The sequence below is a fragment of the Ovis aries genome, chromosome 3 (genome assembly GCF_016772045.2).
Source record: "Ovis aries strain OAR_USU_Benz2616 breed Rambouillet chromosome 3, ARS-UI_Ramb_v3.0, whole genome shotgun sequence".
NCBI lineage: Eukaryota > Metazoa > Chordata > Mammalia > Artiodactyla > Bovidae > Ovis > Ovis aries.
The window spans coordinates 90,680,591-90,699,235 of record NC_056056.1 but is presented as its reverse complement, the minus strand read 5'-3'; the positions used below and the strand labels follow the sequence as shown (position 1 = coordinate 90,699,235).

The 18,645-nt window shown below is 39.6% G+C and overlaps 1 protein-coding gene across 31 annotated transcripts in view; it reads left to right on the top strand.

Annotated features, from left to right (window-relative positions):
- The window catches only part of LTBP1 (latent transforming growth factor beta binding protein 1), a 454,253-nt gene that overhangs the window by 325,665 nt on the left and 109,943 nt on the right, over positions 1-18,645 (top strand). For all 31 annotated transcript variants that reach the window (XM_060412286.1, XM_042246288.2, XM_060412293.1 and 28 more), the window contains 2 exons: positions 702-821; positions 15,348-15,470. In XM_060412286.1, the coding sequence (XP_060268269.1) occupies positions 702-821; positions 15,348-15,470 (243 nt within the window). The remainder of the gene's footprint in view (positions 1-701; positions 822-15,347; positions 15,471-18,645) is intronic.

The following is an 18,645-nucleotide window of genomic DNA, read 5'->3' as shown; positions in this document are numbered from 1 at the left end:
CTCTGCCGCAGTTCTGTCCATATTTAAGGTGATTTTTTTTTCTTCTCACATTGAAAAGAACAATGATGAATAACTTTAGTTAGCCATGAATGTGAAAAGCAAGGTGTATTTTAAACCAGAATATATTACCCTATGACTATTCACCATAGTTTCTGGAAAATCTTGGAAGTATTTGATGAGTTCATTCTCTCCTAATGTTCTTTTTTGACCTCCAAGGAATTCCTGTCACATGAAAAGTTTTAAATTATTCAAACCTCGGATGTTTTGGGGACCATGAAGCCAAAGCAAGGGTTTCCCTAGAGTACCCCATTGTCTGCAGAGAGAACCTCTAGCCAGGTGGATAAATGGCTTCCTCTCTGTTGTGTTCATTTCTTTCATTTCTTTCTGGCAAACCAGACTATTACTTGAAAGATGTTGATGTCCAAAAAGTGGTCCTAGAGAACTGCCAACTCACAGAGTGGAGAGATGTGGGCCTGCCAGTTGGAGAATTGGGGCCAAGTTCTTCCTTCAAACATATGTACATATTTCAATCACGTTATACCTGGCCATGCATTCTCACTGAGTGTTTAAGTACATACCCAGTGCTTTACTTTTCCAGTTATTGTTTTCCCCACCAATCTTTTTCCCCTGTATCACACAAGTCAGTTCATGCTTTAGTGTTCTGATAAAATGTCTGTGACCTAGATTTTTTATTTTTTCAGATGTTGATGAATGTTTGACTCCAAGTACTTGTCCAGATGAGCAGTGTGTGAATTCTCCTGGATCTTACCAGTGTGTTCCCTGCACGGAAGGGTTTCGAGGCTGGAACGGGCAGTGTCTTGGTAAGTACTAGAGTATACTTATCGTAGTTGTGTGTCTTCTGTCTGGCTGGTTTGTCTTTCAAAACAGAAAAAGGTGAGAGAAAAAAAGGAATGTAACAAACTCATGTCATTCAGAGAAAAGTTCTAAGTAACTTTTAACCATGAAGAAAGTAAGAAATTGAGTGGACGTGAAGATTTTACATGAAACATAATTCTGATTGAAACAAATTGTTATCCCTGATGTGATTAATGCTCAAAACCAAATAAAATATTGATAATAAGTGCCACAAAGAGGAGAGAGGTGGAGAGCAAAATGCTTAAAAAGAGAAGGTATGAGACGGAGCTACCACAGACTTATAGAACCAAGAAATATACACAAACTTGCAGCCGAAGCAGCAAATATAGAAAGAGAAATCTGGGCTGATTGCCCATTGATGCTTTCGAACTGTGGTACTGGAGAAGACTCTGGAGAGTTCCTTTGATTGCAAGGAGGTCAAACCAGTCCACCCTAAAGGAAATCAACCCTGAATATTCATTGGAAGAATTGATGGTGAAGCTGAAGCTCCAGTACTTTGGCCACCTGATGCGAAGAGCTGACTCACTGGACAAGACTCTGATACTGTGAAGGATTGAGGGCAGGGGAGAAGGAGATGACAGAGAATGAGATGGTTGGATGGTGTCACCGACTCAATGGACAAGAATCTGACCAAACTCCAGGATATGGTGGAGGACAGAGGAGCCTGGTATGCTGCAGTCCATGGGGTGGCAAAGAGTTGGGCATGACTGAACAACAGCAACCCCTATATTTGTTCATTCATTGATTCATTCACTCAAGTATTTAATGAATACTGAGTACCTCCTCCTCGAGGCACTGAGGAAGATAATGACTCTGCTTTGCTCCTGATTATTTGTGCTCTAGTCAGCTTTCCCCCTTAATGGTTTTCCTTTGTGTTTCTGTTTACCGTGTGATCTTTTTCGCAAAAGCTGAACTTTCCCACCCCATGCCACATTCTGAGAGTGAGTTAAACTTTTCCATCCTTCCTCTCCTCTTTCTTTTCTTCTCAAATACAGTATAATTTACTGTCTATACACGGAGTGGTGGGCTTCCCCTGACAGCTCAGTTGGTGAAGAATCTGCCTGCAGTGCAGGAGACCCCAGTTTGATTCCTGGGTCGGGAAGATCCCCTGGAGAAGGGATAGTTTACCCACTCCAGTATTCTTAGGCTTCCCCTGTGGCTTAGCTGGTAAAGAATTTGCCTTCAGTGTGAGAGACCTGGGTTTGATCCCTGGGTTGGAAAGATTCCCTGGAGAAGGGAAAGGCTACCCACTCCAGTGTTCTGGCCTGGAGAATTCCATGGACTTTACAGTCCATGGGGTTGCAAAGAGTTGGGCATGACTGAGTGACTTTCACTTTACTTACATACAGAGTGGTACTCAGTGCTGGGATACACTGAGGGACCAACCAAAGTACCTTCTTCTTTTGTTTGTTAACAGTCTTTTGGACTCTGTGGAGAGGGAGAGGGTGGGATGATTTGGGAGAATGGCATTGAAACATGTATAATATCATATATGAAACGAATTGCCAGTCCAGGTTCAATGCATGATACTTTGGGGGTGCTGAGACGACCCAGAGGGGTGGTATGGGGAGGGAGGAGGGAGAGGAAAAAAAAAAAGAAAATATATCAAGTGCTATGTAAATGTTATTCTGTAAAAAAAAAAATTAATTCATTTTAATTGGAGGATAATTGCTTTACAATAATGTGATGGTTTTTGCCATATATCAACATGGATCAGCCAGAGGTATACATGTGTCCCCCTCTGCATCCTGAATCCTCCTCCTGCCTCCCTCCTCACGCTGTCCCTTTATGTTGTCCCAGAGCAGCAGCTTTGCGTGTCCTGCTTCATGTGTTGAACTTGCACTGGTCATCTGTTTTACATATGGTAAAGTATATGTTTCAGCGCTATTCTCTCAAATCATCCCACCGTCTCCTTCTCCCACTGGGTCCAAAAGTCTGTTCTTTATGTCTGTGTCTCCTCTGCTTCCTTGCATGTAGGACTGTCAGTACCATCTTTCTAAATTCCGTATATATGAGTTAATATACAGTATTTGTCTTTCTCTTTCTTACTTACTCTACTCTGTAAAATAGGTTCCAGGTTCACCACCTCGTTAGAACTGACTCAAAAGCATTCCTTTTTATGTGTTTGGTCATTCTGTTGTGTCCAGCTCTTTGTGACCACGTGGACTGTTGCCCACCAGGCTCCTCTATCCATGGGGTTTCTTTCTCCAGGCAAGATTCCTTTTTATAGCTAAGTAATATTCCACGGGGTGTATGTACCACAACTTCCTTCTCCATTCATCTGCTGATGGACATCTAGGTTGCTTCTGTGTCCTAGCTTTGTAAATAGGGCTGCAGTGAACATGGGGTACATGTGTCTTTTTCAGTTCTGGTTTCCTCAGAGTGTATGCCCAGCAGTGAGATTGCTGGGTTGTATGGCAGTTGTATTTCCAGTCTTTCAAGGGGTCTCCACACTGTTCTCCATAGTGGCTGTACTAGTTTGTATCCCTTACAGTGTCAAAGGGTTCCCTTTCCTTCATACCCTCTCCAGCATTTATTGTTTGTAGGCTTTCTGATGATGGCCATTCCGACCAGTGTGAGATGATACCTCATTGTGGTTTTGATTTGCTTTTCTGTAATAATGAGTGATATTGAGCATCTTTTCATGTGTTTATTAGCCATCTGTATGTTTTCTTTGGAGAAATGTCCATTTAGGTCTTTTGCCCACTGTTTGATTGGGTTGTTTGTTTTACTGATACTGAGCTGTATGTTTTGGAGACTAATTCTCTGTTAGTTGTTTCATTTGCTATTATTTTCTCCCATTCTGAGGGCTGTCTTTTCACCTTGTTTATAGTTTCTTTCGTTGTGCAAAAGAGACATGTGTTAGGAAAGAGGGTGCTTTGATGTTACAAGAGCATATGATAGAATGAGTTGCCTCAAGGAGAATTCTTGAGTTGAGGTTTAACCAGGGCTTTGTCTGGGGAAGGGGATGGAAGGAAGATCATTTTGGACATTTGGTATGTGCAAGGGGCTCATGGAAGGAGGAAGCAGATCATGTTCGAGAGGCTGAAGAGCTAGTGTGGTTGTAAGACAGAGTACAAGGGAAGATTTGCTGCAGGGTGAAGACCATGAGGGAAAGACCATGCCAGACCCTCTCGGTCCTATTAAAAATGTTGGTCTTTATTTTTACATCTCTGAGGAGAGGTGTGGTGTGTTAGAGGAGATGGGATAGGTAGGTTTGGCAGAAGCACTTGCAGTTTCAACGCTTTGGACTCCTCATGAGGCAGCATGAGCTGAGCCCCTGTGCCAGATGCAGGAGGCCCTCTGCCTTGAATCTTATGCCCATTCCCAAGGGTCTCTATCAGTAGAGTTGTGAGGTGTTGATCTTTGGGAAGAAGTTGTTTTTCTTTTTTGTTTATTAGTTACCTATTCGATAAGCTTTTGTTTATATAATCAATGCTGGTCAGAAAGTGCATATGGTTTTAATTTTTCCCATTTGGCATAAATTTCACAGTTGCCTATCAAGGTTCCATTCTTATACTCATTTTCACATACCAATGCATATTATAATCCAAAAGTAGAGCCTGAACTTTACCTTAACTAACTAAAATTCACAACCATGGCATAAACACAGCCCTGATTCATGAATTTACTAATGGAACATGACTGACCAAATTGGCAAGTGATTGCTCTTCAGTGTAAATGCATGGATCCAGGTTGGGGAATAATAATATATGAGTTCTTACACCTAGATGTGTGCAATCAATCTGATCGTGACCACGCTGCTCCAGTTGAGTGACAGAAACAAAGCACCTCATTTAACAGCAATTTCACTTTGCCAACCAGATTAGCAGAATCATAAGCAAAAGCTATTAGGTCACCGTGTTACTCACCCCAAGTTACACACTTGGCCACTTGGCCAAGCAGTTTTGCATTGCTAACTAAAGTCACACATTTCCCATTACAAATAGGTCATGTCCTTTTTTTCCTTCTGCTTTGGGTAGAGTTTTAGGTTCTGTGTCATCTATTGAACAAGCTTCTTGTCTGTGACGTAATTGCAGTGCCATCCATTGCTCATTTTGAACTTGCAGTTTTGGTAAATTTCTCCTATGGGCTTTTGCAGATTGCACCAAAATGGATTTTTCCATCTTATTATTTTATGGCAGTTGAGCTTTCAAACGTGAACGTTGAATGTGACGAAAAGCATATATTGCAGAATACCTTTCTGTTCAGATTGAGCCAATGAATGGATTGGATTTTTCCACAGCGCTTTGACAATGCTCATGAATACCCCATCATATCTTTTTGGCTTTTTTCCTTTATTCATTTTATTTCTCATCTTTGTAATTCTGGTACTCTAAACTTTTCAGAGGGTGTAGTCCTACCTAAGTTTGTCTTTGAGTTGAGCTCATCCATAACACAACCTGACCTATATTTATTTCTCTATTTGCCACTTTCATCATTGAATTCTGTATTCCTACTATGAGTCAGGTATTTTGTTTTAGACCCTGGGGATTGAGAGTGGACAAAATAAATTTCTTCCTTTCATTGCACTTAGACTCTAGAGCTCACAAGGAAAAAAGTAGAGTATAGGGTATGTCAGGGGTGATGAGTCCCATTAAGGAAAAAAGCAGCCTAAGGGATTAGAGAGTGTTAGCGCTTTAATGGAGGTCAGGGAAAGCATCAGATGATAAATGATTTACCAAGTGTTCCTTGCTGTTCAACTGTTCCTATGTCTAACTGTTAAATGTGACTAGTTTGAGGCTTCCTCTATCCTTTTAGTACAGACACCTTAGAGTACATTGTGAGACTTTTTCCTTAATTTTTAATATATGAAAGACCAAAAAAAATATTCCTAAATCTCATTGTTTGGAGAAAAGTCCTACACAGGGCATTTGTTAGTTTTCATCTGGAGAGATGACAGTCTCTACCTTGCAGGGTTGTTGTGTAGATCTTAGTAACCTTCTTTTTCTACCACTCTCCTCTCTCAGCATATTTTTAAGTTATTATAATTAAACCTAGACATTGTTGTACAGAGTAATATGTTCTTTGGCATTATGCTTATATATATATATATATATATATATATATATATTTAAAACTCATTGATCTTGATGTCCATTTGGCTCTTTTTTCTGTTAAACAGTTTCATTAAGAATTAAGAATGACCATTTTGACCCTTCTATTCTACGGGGATTTAATGCCAGTTAGACTTTCTTTTGCTTTTGCTAACTAAATGGTGAACTTACTTAATAGCCTTTTTGTATTCATGCCGTGTATACTGCATCTTACTATTTGATGCTGCTCCTTGATTTATGAATTAGAGCAGGAGTTTGGTGCAGAAACAGGTAAAATGTTAGCGAGTGTTGTCTGAGGGTTCATCCTTTTTCCCAGCATGAACCCCCAGGCAACACCTGCTATGTTTAGTTCAGGGCATATGTTCCTTCATTCTCAATAGTTTATTGTGCACTTTCAAAATATCTGTCCCTCAGTGCTTTTTTGGCAACCTTTGTTGGCTTCTCTGTTAATGAAGCTGCTTCTTTCAAGTTGTGGATTTTGGTGCTCTCTTGAGAGCCACTTTCATCATTTAGCACTGTGTTCATTGGACCTCACATTCAGCCCGGAGCTATTGCCCATGCGATCCCCACCTCTTAGAATTATTTCATCACCTTGAGTTCTGGCCAGTTCTCTCTGGCTGCCTTCAATCAGACTCTTTCTTGAAAGAAGCCAATGTGTCAAGTCCTCAATTTACATGTTTTGCTGTCTCAGGAAAGTTAAACTAGCCTGATTCAAACCTGCCTAGAGCCATCTCCCAAAGGAAATTTCTCTAACATTTGTTTAAAGGTATATTCAGTAACTCTGATATATAGATCATGTTTCCCTGAATTTGAGCAGATTTGGCCTATATGACCTTTCTGAAGCTTCGTTTTAATATCTGTAAAATGGGAATTGAAGTACTTTCTTCATAGGGTTTATTATCATAATTAAATATAATATGGGGCTTCCCTGGTGCCTCAGATAGTAAAGAATCTGCCTGCAATGTGGGAGACCTGGGTTCAGTCCTTGGGTTGGGAAGATCCCCTGGACAAGGGAATGGCTCTCCACTCCAGCTGTATTCTTACCTGGAGAATTCTATGGACAGAGGAGCCTGGCGGGCTACACTGGGTGGAGTCACAAAAAACTGGACACGACTGAACAACTAACACGAGAAATGTTATCATTCTTCTTCCCCAACCCTGTTACCTCTGTTTTATTTCCATTGCCCTGAAAGAGAGGGAATGGAATAATAACTGATATCTGTTAAAGTAAATTATATGTCAGAGTTCTGTGGATAATTGTCTTTTCTTTGGCTTTCTTTAAGCTCATCTCATAAAATTTCTAACTCTCTGTCATAGAAGCTTTCTCTTATACATTTAATTCATCTTAGTTTTCTTTCAACTTCTGAACATTTTTGTTTTGCTGAAATATACTTCTTGAGAATCACAAGATTTCTCTGCAGGGAGATTGATCATTCCTAACAAATGTTTCTACTTCTGCAGTACTAACATCTTTCTTTGGCTTCATTTTCTTTGCTCACCTTCACAAAATACAATATCTATCACCTAGTAGATGTGTCAGCTTGCCTTTTTTGAGTTTATTACCTTGCTTTATAGTTGAGCTTGTGACAAACCATGTGTGACCTAGGAACACAAAGTTCTGAGATTTTAATCAAAGTAATCCTTCTTTGTCGGCCATAATTAAGTTGATGATGACTTTATGACTCCCATTTGAGTTTTGTAAATGTAGCAGGTCTTCAGCATTTGAAGAATTTCATATCGTTCAAACCACTTGACAACTGGCTAGCCTCAATCTTAACCAAAACCAGGTATAGAAAACTTGCAGGATAGATAGGGAGAGCTCCTTGTTCTAGGAGTTCTTTTCATCCTAGGATTTCTTTTCAGATTTTAGGAGTCACTGTTAACCTTTATGGAATATATGAATAGTCATAGACCTAAATGAAATTGAAGACTTTAGTCCTACATTTATTCTTATATCAGATGGCAACTGAGCTCAATGTCTACCTTTTGTAGATAATGTGCAAGGATTAGTCTTATCCCTGAATCATTATGTGCTTAAGGAATCTTCTAATCAGTCAATAAATAGTTGAGTAGAGCACCTACCTTCATATGGGCTTCCCAAGTGGCTCAGTGATAAGGAGCCTGCCTGCCAATGCATGTGACGTGGGTTTGATTCCTGTCAGGAAGATCCCCTGGAGAAGGAAATGGCAGCCCACTCCCCTTGCCTGGAAAATCCCATGGATAGAGGAGCCTAGCAGGCTATAGTCCATAGGGTCACAAAGAGTTGGGACATGACTGACCACAGAGCACACACTGCCTACAAGATCTGTTCAGTGCCAGAGAAGATGTGAAGTTGTAGAGAAGCAAAACATAGCAAGATAAGATGTGGTTATAAGGACATGAGGGTAGAGGAGTTATGTTATTAAAGGGTACGGACTTACAACTAGTAGGTAAGCCCTGGAAATGGAATGCACAGCTTAGTGATTATAATCAACAGTACTGAATTAGAAATCTCAAAGTTGCTAAGAGACTAGAACTTAATTGTCTTCATCAGGAAAGAAATGATAACTGTGTGACATGATAGAAGTGTTAGTAATACTCCAGTAGATGTTAATAATTTTGAGATAGGATGTCAAATCATCCCTTAAGGTTGCACAGTATTGTCTTTTATTGAAATATAGTTGATTCATGGCTTCCCTTGTGGCTCAGCTGGTAAAGAATCTGCCTGCAATGCAGGAGACCTGGGTTCCATCCCTGGGTTGGGAAGATCCCCTGGAGAAGGGAAAGGCTACCCACTCCAGTATTCTGGCCTGGAGAATTCCACAGACTCTATAGTCCATAGGGTCACAAAGAGTTGGACACAACTAAGTGACTCTGACTTCACTTCATAGTTGATTCACAGTATTATATTAGTTTCATATGACAACATAATGATTTAGTATTTTTAAAGATTATCCTCCATTTAAAGGTTTTATGAAATAATGGCTGTATTTCCCTATGTTTCCCATTGTATCTTTGGTGCTTAACTTACATATTGTTTTAATGTCAGTTATATCTCAACAGAAAACCCCCAAAACTACTTTTGAAGGCAGGAAATATGCCTGTGTGGGAATCCTAGTTATTGTAATAATTTCTGTATATGTTATTATAATTTATGTATATTGTAATAACTGTGTATGTTAATAGTTTACAGTTACCTGTGGTACAGAAATTGATTCTCAACTAGGTTAATGGGATAGTTCCCCATCATAGGTAATAAACGGCAGAGCTAGGACATGATCCCCCATCTTTTAGCATCAAAGCTAATATTGTTTTGTTTTATGTAGTAGCTCATATACCTCTCATGTACACCTAAGAAAATCAGAGGACAATGCAATACGATTAAGATAGTAAGGAAAATTAAAGTCCATAGGAAAGATCCGTGTGAACTGGAATTGTCACTTGCAGGCAGCAGTAGTTTTGGCTCGAGAGTCTGAGATGGCAGACTTGTCCAAGGTAGTCCAGATGAGTTTTTCTGGAAAACAAAATGATCTTTTGTAAAGCTGAGGTAGGAAGCCAGTGATTTGCTGAGATTAGTGGATTGATTTTCTGAGATCTTTGGATCTTCATCTGGCATGTACACAGCATTGGCTGTTTTCCAGTTCCAAAAAAGCAGTGATGAGTCTTTGAGGAACAGACAATATATTTTCGTTGACAGCTTTGTTACTGCACATTTTAAAATTTGGTCAGAATTGACAGAGGGTGAGATCCTAAGGACTTAGTATATACCTAAAGTGCAAGTGAGGGGAGGATGTGATTGTACTGGCCTAACCAGAGTCTGTCTTTCATTTTTACCATGCTTGCTTTTCTGTCAAATGTTCTCTCATCATCTTTAGGGACATATGAAGGTATTGTAGATTGTAAAGATGATGTGTGAAGAATAGTTGAGGGATAATTGAAGTAATGTTTGCCTTGGGAATAATCCTGTATTTTCATATAGTTGTGGGGATGGAATAAGACTTTTCATCCCATATCAAATGGTGCTCACTCATGGAAGTCTCTTGGTCATTAAGGAATTAAATGAGGCTGAATGGTCTCAGAAAAATGACTGGTTCACCTTGTCAATCTTTGAAGTAAATCTTTCCTTTACTCATTGAAAGTAAATGAAGCAATGCAGGTAAACTCTTGCCCTGGACCCAGTTCTGACCAACCTCAAGGAACTGATAGGTGGAGTGAAAGGGGGCAGCATGGCCATGGGCTGACTCATGGCCCCTGGATGTTCTCAGCACCTTACAGGTCCTGCCCACGAGGGAGGGGCTTCAGGCATACTGGCATGTTCCCAGGATACTAGAAAGGGAAATTTCAAAAGGCTTCCTGACCCAGATGAACTACCTCTCAAGGCAATGAGAGAATTTGCAGGTGGGATTGCCGGCCAGCTGGGAATCATCTTTGTGAAACTGTGGAGGATGGAAAGTTGCCAGGAAGCTAGAGAGAGATTAATGTCCTCATTTCCCCCAAAGAAGAAAGAAGGTGGAGTTCAGGAACTAATGACCATTGAACTTCATGTTGATCTTGACAAAGAAATGTAGACTGCAGGATTTCAATGATGAAGTGAAACATTTTTTAAAGGATGTGACGATCATAAGAATTAGCCAGGGTTCACTAAGGACGCAAATTATGCCAGACTGTCCTGACTGCCTCTTCTAATAGGGTTATTAGGAAAGGAGATCAGGAAATCCTGTACTCATGGAATATCTAGTTTTCAGCAGGCATTTGTGAGAGACATATGAAGGTATTGTAGACAAGAAGGATCAATTCAGAGTGGATGATAGTATAGTGAGGTGGATTCATAGCTCCTGGGAACTTCCTTGCTGTGGGAAGTTTAATTAATTTATTGAATGGCAAGAGCCAGATTATGTCCCCAAGTCCCATTGGAAAATTGGTTTTTTGAATTTGTAACCCAGTTTTCTATGGACAGTTTCCTTTTTGAACTCATCATGTATTTGTGTAAGAAGTTGGGTGATAGGACTCTTCTATATGACTGTAATGCTAGAATGAGTTTTGAGCTCCAATATAGAAAACAAAGATACAACCATCTTCCTCGGATGTGGGGTAAGAAGTGAATGATCAGTGATGGACTGTAGGGTGGATATGACCACTTGTTTCCCATGGCGTTGTTTCCCCCAAGGAGTAGAGGCAGGAACTATGGGAACCTGACCTTCTGTTGGTACCACTCAGAGCCCCACAAGTTTGTATCCTTGACTAAATTGAGGAACACTGGAAACTATTGAAAGTTTTTAAAGTAGAGGAACAACATCATTGGCCAGATTTGTGTTTTAGAAAGATTGCTCTGGCTGCAGGCTGGATAATGGCTTTGATAGGGCAAGACTTTAAATAGGGAGATAAAAGATGATGCCAGTAACCCATATGAGAGAATGGGAGTGGCAAAAAATGAAGTAAAGTTGGGTGTATTTGGGAGAGATTTGGGTAGTAGAATTTATGTGACTTTGTGATAAATTGAATATGGGGAAAGAAAGAGAGGAAGGAATCTAGAAAAGATGACTCCCAAGTTTCTGATTTGTGTGTTTAAATGGATAGGGGTAAATTAAAAGATGGTTACTCCTTGGAAGAAAAGTTATGACCAACCTAGATAGCATATTCAAAAGCAGAGACATTACTTTGCCGACTAAGGTCTGTCTAGTCAAGGCTATGGTTTTTCCTATGGTCATGTATGGATGTGAGAGTTGGACTGTGAAGAAGGCTGAGCGCTGAAGAATTGATGCTTTTGAATTGTGGTGTTGGAGGAGACTCTTGAGAGTCCCTTGGACTGCAAGGAGATCCAACCAGTCCATTCTGAAGGAGATCAGCCCTGGGATTTCTTTGGAAGGAACGATGCCAAAGCTGAAGCTCCAGTACTTTGGCTACCTTATGGGAAGAGTTGACTCATTGGAAAAGACTCTGATGCTGGGAGGGATTGGGGGCAGGAGGAGAAGGGGCCGACAGAGGATGAGATGGCTGGATGGCATCACTGACTCGATGGACGTGAATCTGAGTGAACTCCGGGAGTTGGTGATGGACAGGGAGGCCTGGCGTGCTGCAATTCATGGGATCGCAAAGAGTCGGACATGACTGAGCGACTGAACTGAACTGAACCTATATTGACCCAGGAGACAGCATAGAGAGAAGGCAAGAGAAAGATGTTTCAGCCATGAGGACTCAGAGGTGCCTGAGTGACAACAAATAGAGATGTCCCAGTGAACTAACCAACAAAGTGTGGGGATGAACAGTTTAGGAGGTCTGGCTAAAGATACAAAACTGAGTTTATTCATTTCTTTTGCATCCACCAAATGAGGCTCCATTTTAGACACCTTCCTTCTATATATTCTTTTTTGAAGATTGAGGTATAATTGAGAGAAAGTGTTATATGTCAGGTGTACAAAATGAGTCAATATTTGTATACATTGCAAAGTGATCACCATAATAAGTGTAGTTAATATCCATCACCATACATAGTTTCTTTTTTTTTTTTTTGTGATGAGGACTTTTAAGACCCACAGTTGACCCTTGAACAATGTGGGCATTAGGGGCACCAGCCCTCTGTGCAGCTGAAAATCTGCACGTAACTTATAGTTCACCTTTTGCATCCATGGTTGCTCCCAACTTCTGTAGTAATGTAGTATTTTCTGCTGAAAAAAAAAAGGCTGTGTGCAAGTGGACACATGTAATTCAAACCCATGTTCTTCAAGGGCCAACTGTATTCTTTTGGCAGCTTTCAAGTGTGCAGTTCAGTGTTGTTAACTATGGCCACCATGCTGAACATTACATCCCCATGACTGACTTATTTTATAGCTGAAGGTATCTGCCTTTTGATTCTAAATCAAAGAATTTTTAATGATATTTTACTATATAACATTTGTTTCCTTAAGAGCATAAGTGCCAGTAAGCTTATGCTATGCTATGCTAAGTCACTTCAGTCATGTCCAACTCTGTGCAACCCCATAGACGGCAGCCCACCAGGCTCCCCCGTCCTTGGGATTCTCCAGGCAAGAACACTGGAGTGGGCTGCCATTTCCTTCTCCAATGCATGGAAGTGAAAAGTGAAAGTGAAGTCGCTCGGTTGTATCCGACCCTCAGCGACCCCATGGACTGCAGCCTACCAGGGTCCTCTGTCCATGGGATCTTCCAGGCAAGAGTACTGGAGTGGGGTGCCATTGCCTTCTCCACAGTGAGCTTATATACTTATTCAATTCAGACTATTCAAACTATTCTATCTACAGGATTCTGGTTCCATGCAGTTATGACTGTGGTAAGTAAAGAAGGAAATAAACATATCAAGCTCTCCTAGATATTTCAAAGCATTCTGGTTCATCGTTAATCGTGGTAGTAGCCTGGAAAAATAGAATTTATTCAAGTATCTCATGAATGGTAATCTGCAGTGCCTGTTAATTTGCTTCAAGAGAAAATATGGCCTTAGAAATTAATTTCGCTCTTATATTCTACAGTCTCTGGTGCATGTATGATTAAAGAGAGCAGTTCATACAGTTTTCAACGTAACATATTTGAAACCAAGCCAGAACCTAGACATGACATTTTCACATTGCTGTTGGAATTTCCATGCCTACTATCTAAGTTCATTCTGTCCCTTTATTTATTTTGGCTCCAATCTTTGGCTTCTTCTTTCAAGTAGTTTGCTTTCAGTGTTTACGAGAGTGGACTCCCACAGCCAGAGAAAGGATGGATAATTGGTCAGTTTGAAAGTGATATTTCCATTTGTCGTGGAGTTAGGGTCACTTTACCCTAATTAGTGATTTTGTGGAAGTGCAGTAGAATACCTAGGCAGTGTCAGTTACTTGGCTGTTTTCAGTGTGCATATGGTGCACACATATAAGATGTCCCTGTGCATTAGTTAATGATAATTATTGATAATACTCTTCCTGAATTCCATAATAAGAAAGATTTTGTTTTAATGAATTACAATGCAAATGAATGGTTGCTGACCTAAAACTAGTCTCTGTTAATGTGTTCATGATTCTCTGTTAATACTGAAGTGGAAAGCTGTTATTGCTTTTGTGGTGAGCATCGTGAAATGAAATGGATATAATCAGGAGCCTTTCCCTCTCTACTGTTTTCTGCCTTAACTAAGTTATAGACCATTGTAAAGTGTTAGTCACTCAGTTGTGTCTGATTCTCTGTGACCCCATGGATTGTAGCTCACCAGGCTCTTCTATTGATGGAATTCTCTGGGCGAGAATACTGGAGTGAGTTGCCGTTCCTTTCTCCAGGCCACTGTAAAATTAAGCATAAATTTTGATGCTTTGTGTATTTTGGGTACTTTCTGTAGTTAAAAATTTTCTTTAAATTTGTGGTTATTTATGCTCATTATATGCCTTTTTACTGCAATATACAGTGGACTTACCCTGCGGCATTCAGATGGGGCATAGAACTCAGATTTTTCCTCTTGAATTAACAGTATTCTAGTTAGGAGCTTAACGAATGTTTGTTGAATGAGATCAGTAAATGATTAGATAATGATTATTGATATAATGCTGTGTTAGCGAATAATAAAAACAAAGTCATACTTTCTCTCTTCCACTGGTTCCATCTCTAGATTTAACTTTGACTATGCCAGAACCTTATAGTCAGGTTTAAAAGATGGTCTTTGGGGTTAGGCTGACTGGGTTCAAATCTGAGCCATCAATCTCTAACTATGTGACCTTGGACAAGCTTTGAACTTCTCTAAATCTCAGGTCGTTCCTCTGTGAACGGTTAGCCCATGTGGATTTTGTTAGCATTAAGTGAGAGAATATATGTAAAGCCTGCACTGACTTTAGACAGTCAGTGCTTGATAAACATCAGCTACTATTGTTTTATCTGCCTCTTCTGCCTGTACTCCACCTTCAGGCTACCCAGTAGTCTTATTTTGTTTGTCCCCTAGATTTTTTTTTTTAAATCAGATTCAATGCCATCTTAGAATTTTTGAAAGATTTTTTGTTAACATGTTACAGATTTTCCCACAGTTTCCCAGTCATAAGTCATGTATCTTGCTTCAGTGATGCCTCACATTCTACTGAAATTCATCAGTTCCCTAACTAGACCTCCACACATCTGTGATTCTTTGGAATATTTTATGTTGTAGGGGATGCTGCTCTACAGCTATCCTCTCTTCCTCCCTCTCTTCCACAATAAGTCCTCCACTGAATTTATTCATAGAGCATGTTTGGTTCCTTTTTAGAGTTATTTTGCAGAAAGTAAATAAAGCCACAAAACCATTATATTTGCACCTCATACCAGAGCTTCTTTTCCTCATATAGAGCTTTGGAGTTATTTGAAAGCTTATCTTAAAGAATCTGCCCCTCTTTTGAAGACCCACTGTTTCCATTTCTAACCACATTCAAATTTATTCATGTTTTATTTCTTTTTTCTCCCCCTCTTTTCCATTATGCCACATTCTTTAAGATGTGGATGAATGCCTGGAACCAAAGATCTGCACAAATGGTACTTGCTCCAACCTTGAAGGATCCTACATGTGTTCATGCCATAAGGGCTACAGCCCAGCTCCAGACCACAAGCACTGTAAAGGTAAATACTGTGATCAGATTTCTCGTTTTATTTGAACTACACTTAAAAACATGTTAGCGTAACTAGCCTTAAGAAAGGAAACCATACTACTTGTCATTTATTTAACTGAGCTTCCTAGAGCACATGTTGGTTGGCCTCTGAAAGTGAATCCTCATGGTGGTTAAATTCCTATTTATTTACATAGAGAAAAACAGTGAATTTTTTGAGAACATCTATAAGCCACAGATCTATTTAGTTTTTTCTAGTTGTAAAAACAGTTCTACAACTCTGTGAATATACTGAAAACTATTGTACACTTTAAATAGATAAACTATGTGATATATTATTTTTTATTTCAATAACATTGCTATTAAAAATGCATTTGCTATAGAAAATGTAGCAAATGCAGAAAGGTAAAACAGATAATCTCTCAGCCTCATTTGTGGATATTCATATCTCAAGGGTGTTTTGTGTCATTAAGATTATGTACTGTGTCCAGTTTTCAGTCTTGCTTTTTGTTATGTAATAGTATATCATGAGCATCTTTCATTAATAACTCATTTCAGACATTAGTTTTAAAAGCAGTGTAATATTCCAGTATATCGCTGTTTTTGCATTTTCATTGTTCTTCAGATTTTGTAAAGGTGGGCAAAGTGCTCTGTGTTTAACTATTTCAATAGAACACTACTTTCTAACTTTAAAATGTGTGAACACTTACTATTACATACTTAATCATGTGTTTGTTAAGCATTTGTATTTCCTCTTTTGTATATTTGTTAATATGTTTTATCATTAGTCAAATTTTTAAGTCAGTGTAAATGAACATTTTATATATAAGATATATATATGTGTGTGTGTGTGTGTGTGTGTATTTAACATATACACTTTCCTCTAGAATAATAGTGTAATTTGCCCATGGTTTCTCTAATTTTTAAAGTAATTTTAAAGAAGTTTTCATCTTCTCTGTGGTTAATTTGTTTGCTTTCTTCTGTCTTCCATCACTTTTATACTTAAAAGGATGCTCTTTCAAAGGAAGGAAGAGAAAATAAGTAAACCTTTTTCTTTTCTTTGCTGTCTCAATGAAAGTGAAGGGTCTAGGGTGGTAATTAATTTATCACTGTGGTAGGGAAGCAGTAAACAGATACCCTACTATAGACCTGTAAGAACTGAAGCATCTTCCACTGGCAGTAGGGAGTTCATAGACATTTGAATTTTTGGTGCCTTGTTCCTTTCAGACAGCAGAGTACTAGCCACTCCCAGGAGAGCATAGACAGCAAGCACAGCTCCTTTTTCTCCTGGTCCTTTCCCACATCCACAGCTTGCCTTCTGACTACTTAAGCCAAGCATCTCCTCAAAAAGAGTTAAACTTGAGAATCCCTTGAAAGGTACTCTGGGTGTTTGATGGAAGAAAAACTTCCTCATATACAGGGCTAATGGTGACTAAAGGTCTCAGTGTTAGAAGCCAGTATTCGCCATTATTAATCTTTATTTGATTAACAGTATCTGGTTTATTACCATATCCTGTCATGTTACTTTCTCTTTGTGATCTACCTGTTCCTTTTCATCTTACTCATAGAAATGCTTCTAATCTGTGCCCACTTCATATTCCACATTTGTTACCACTACTTTCTTCAATTTGCATTCTCTGACCCATGGCCCATCCAAATTGATGTCACAACTGCCTTAAGAGTATTCTGTGCTTATTTTGACCCATGATTATCCTGCCCAGCACACCCATCTTTTTACTCGCTACTGACCTAAATCCTGGCTCTTCCAGTGATCCACTGTACAACCTTGGGAAAACAATCTCAGGTTTCCCAAAATCATGCCATCTCTAAAATTCAGGAATTGGATGCTGTAGAGGGAAAATGCAGAGTTAATCCATGTTGAATGAATAACTCATGACCACCTTCTTCCTCCTGGCATTGCCATACCAAATGAGCCTGCTCCTCTCTAATTTGTCACCCTACCACTCCAGAATTCACACCGTCAATTGATATCACCCCCTAGGAAAACTTGTATTTTCCAGTCTCTGGGATACCATGCTGGGCTGCTGCTTCTATTCATCCTTTCTGTCAAGTGTATCAAGGAACCAGTGCCTTCCAGGCACTGCATATGTTACCAAGAGACTGTAATCTCTCAAAAGATGTATTATTCATGGAAAGAGATGCATAGCTGCAACAGCTAATTAGAGTTCATAAAGTACTAAGTGATGAAAGTTAAGTCATCAGTGATGTCATGTATTCCTGACATTATGTGAGGACCAGGACAGTTTACCTTCTTGCTGTTCTTCCAAAAAACTCTTAATGCAGTCTTAACCATGAGAAACACATGAGGCAAGTCCAAATTGGGGACGTACTATGGATTTCTGGCCCATATCCTCAAGGCAATTAAGATTGTTAAAACAAAGAAGGACTGGGAAATGAGACACCTGAATATGATGTGGTCCCCAGGATAGGATCCTGCAATAGAAAGAGGACCTGAATGGAAAAACTGGTGAAATCCAAATAAGTTTGGAGTTTAGTTTTTGGATGTTTTTAAAGGCAGTATATCATATTCTAGTTTGGATAGTCTGGAGCTGTGTGAGCATGGATAAGTAATCTCATTTCACCAAGCCTTACTTGCTCATCTGCAGGAAGGTAGCAGTAATGGCACCTAGGAGGGTTGATGTGAAGATTGTATGAGATAATAGGATGACAAGATATTGGAGAAATATGGAGATAATACATGGAGGATGAGGGAAAGCAGAGGCAGAGCAGGACATTCTGTGGCGGATGTTGTTATTCACCAAATAATAGGCATGTGCAAAGTTCTGTTGCAGCCAGGAACTGTGTGACTAATTCTACTTGCATGCTTCTGAGAAGGCTTGGCAGAGGTGTTGCTATTTGAACTTGGTTTTAAAATATTGAATGCAGAGGGGAGAACCTTAGTAGGCAGAGGAAGCAGCACATATCAAAGCTTGGAGGTGGGAAAGAACTGTTTTCTCCACTTGCCACTTAAGCGTGCCCTCTACTCTCATTTGCCTGGTGTCTTTCCATTACAACCTGGGATAAGATCAGGCAAGATCCCTATCACCTGCTTGAGAAACCTGCATATTCACTAGCTGTGTTTCTTACTCCCCAAAGTCCTTCCTTTTCACAATAATACATTGTATGACATCCTTTCTCTTTATTTTCTAATCTTTCCTAAACGACAT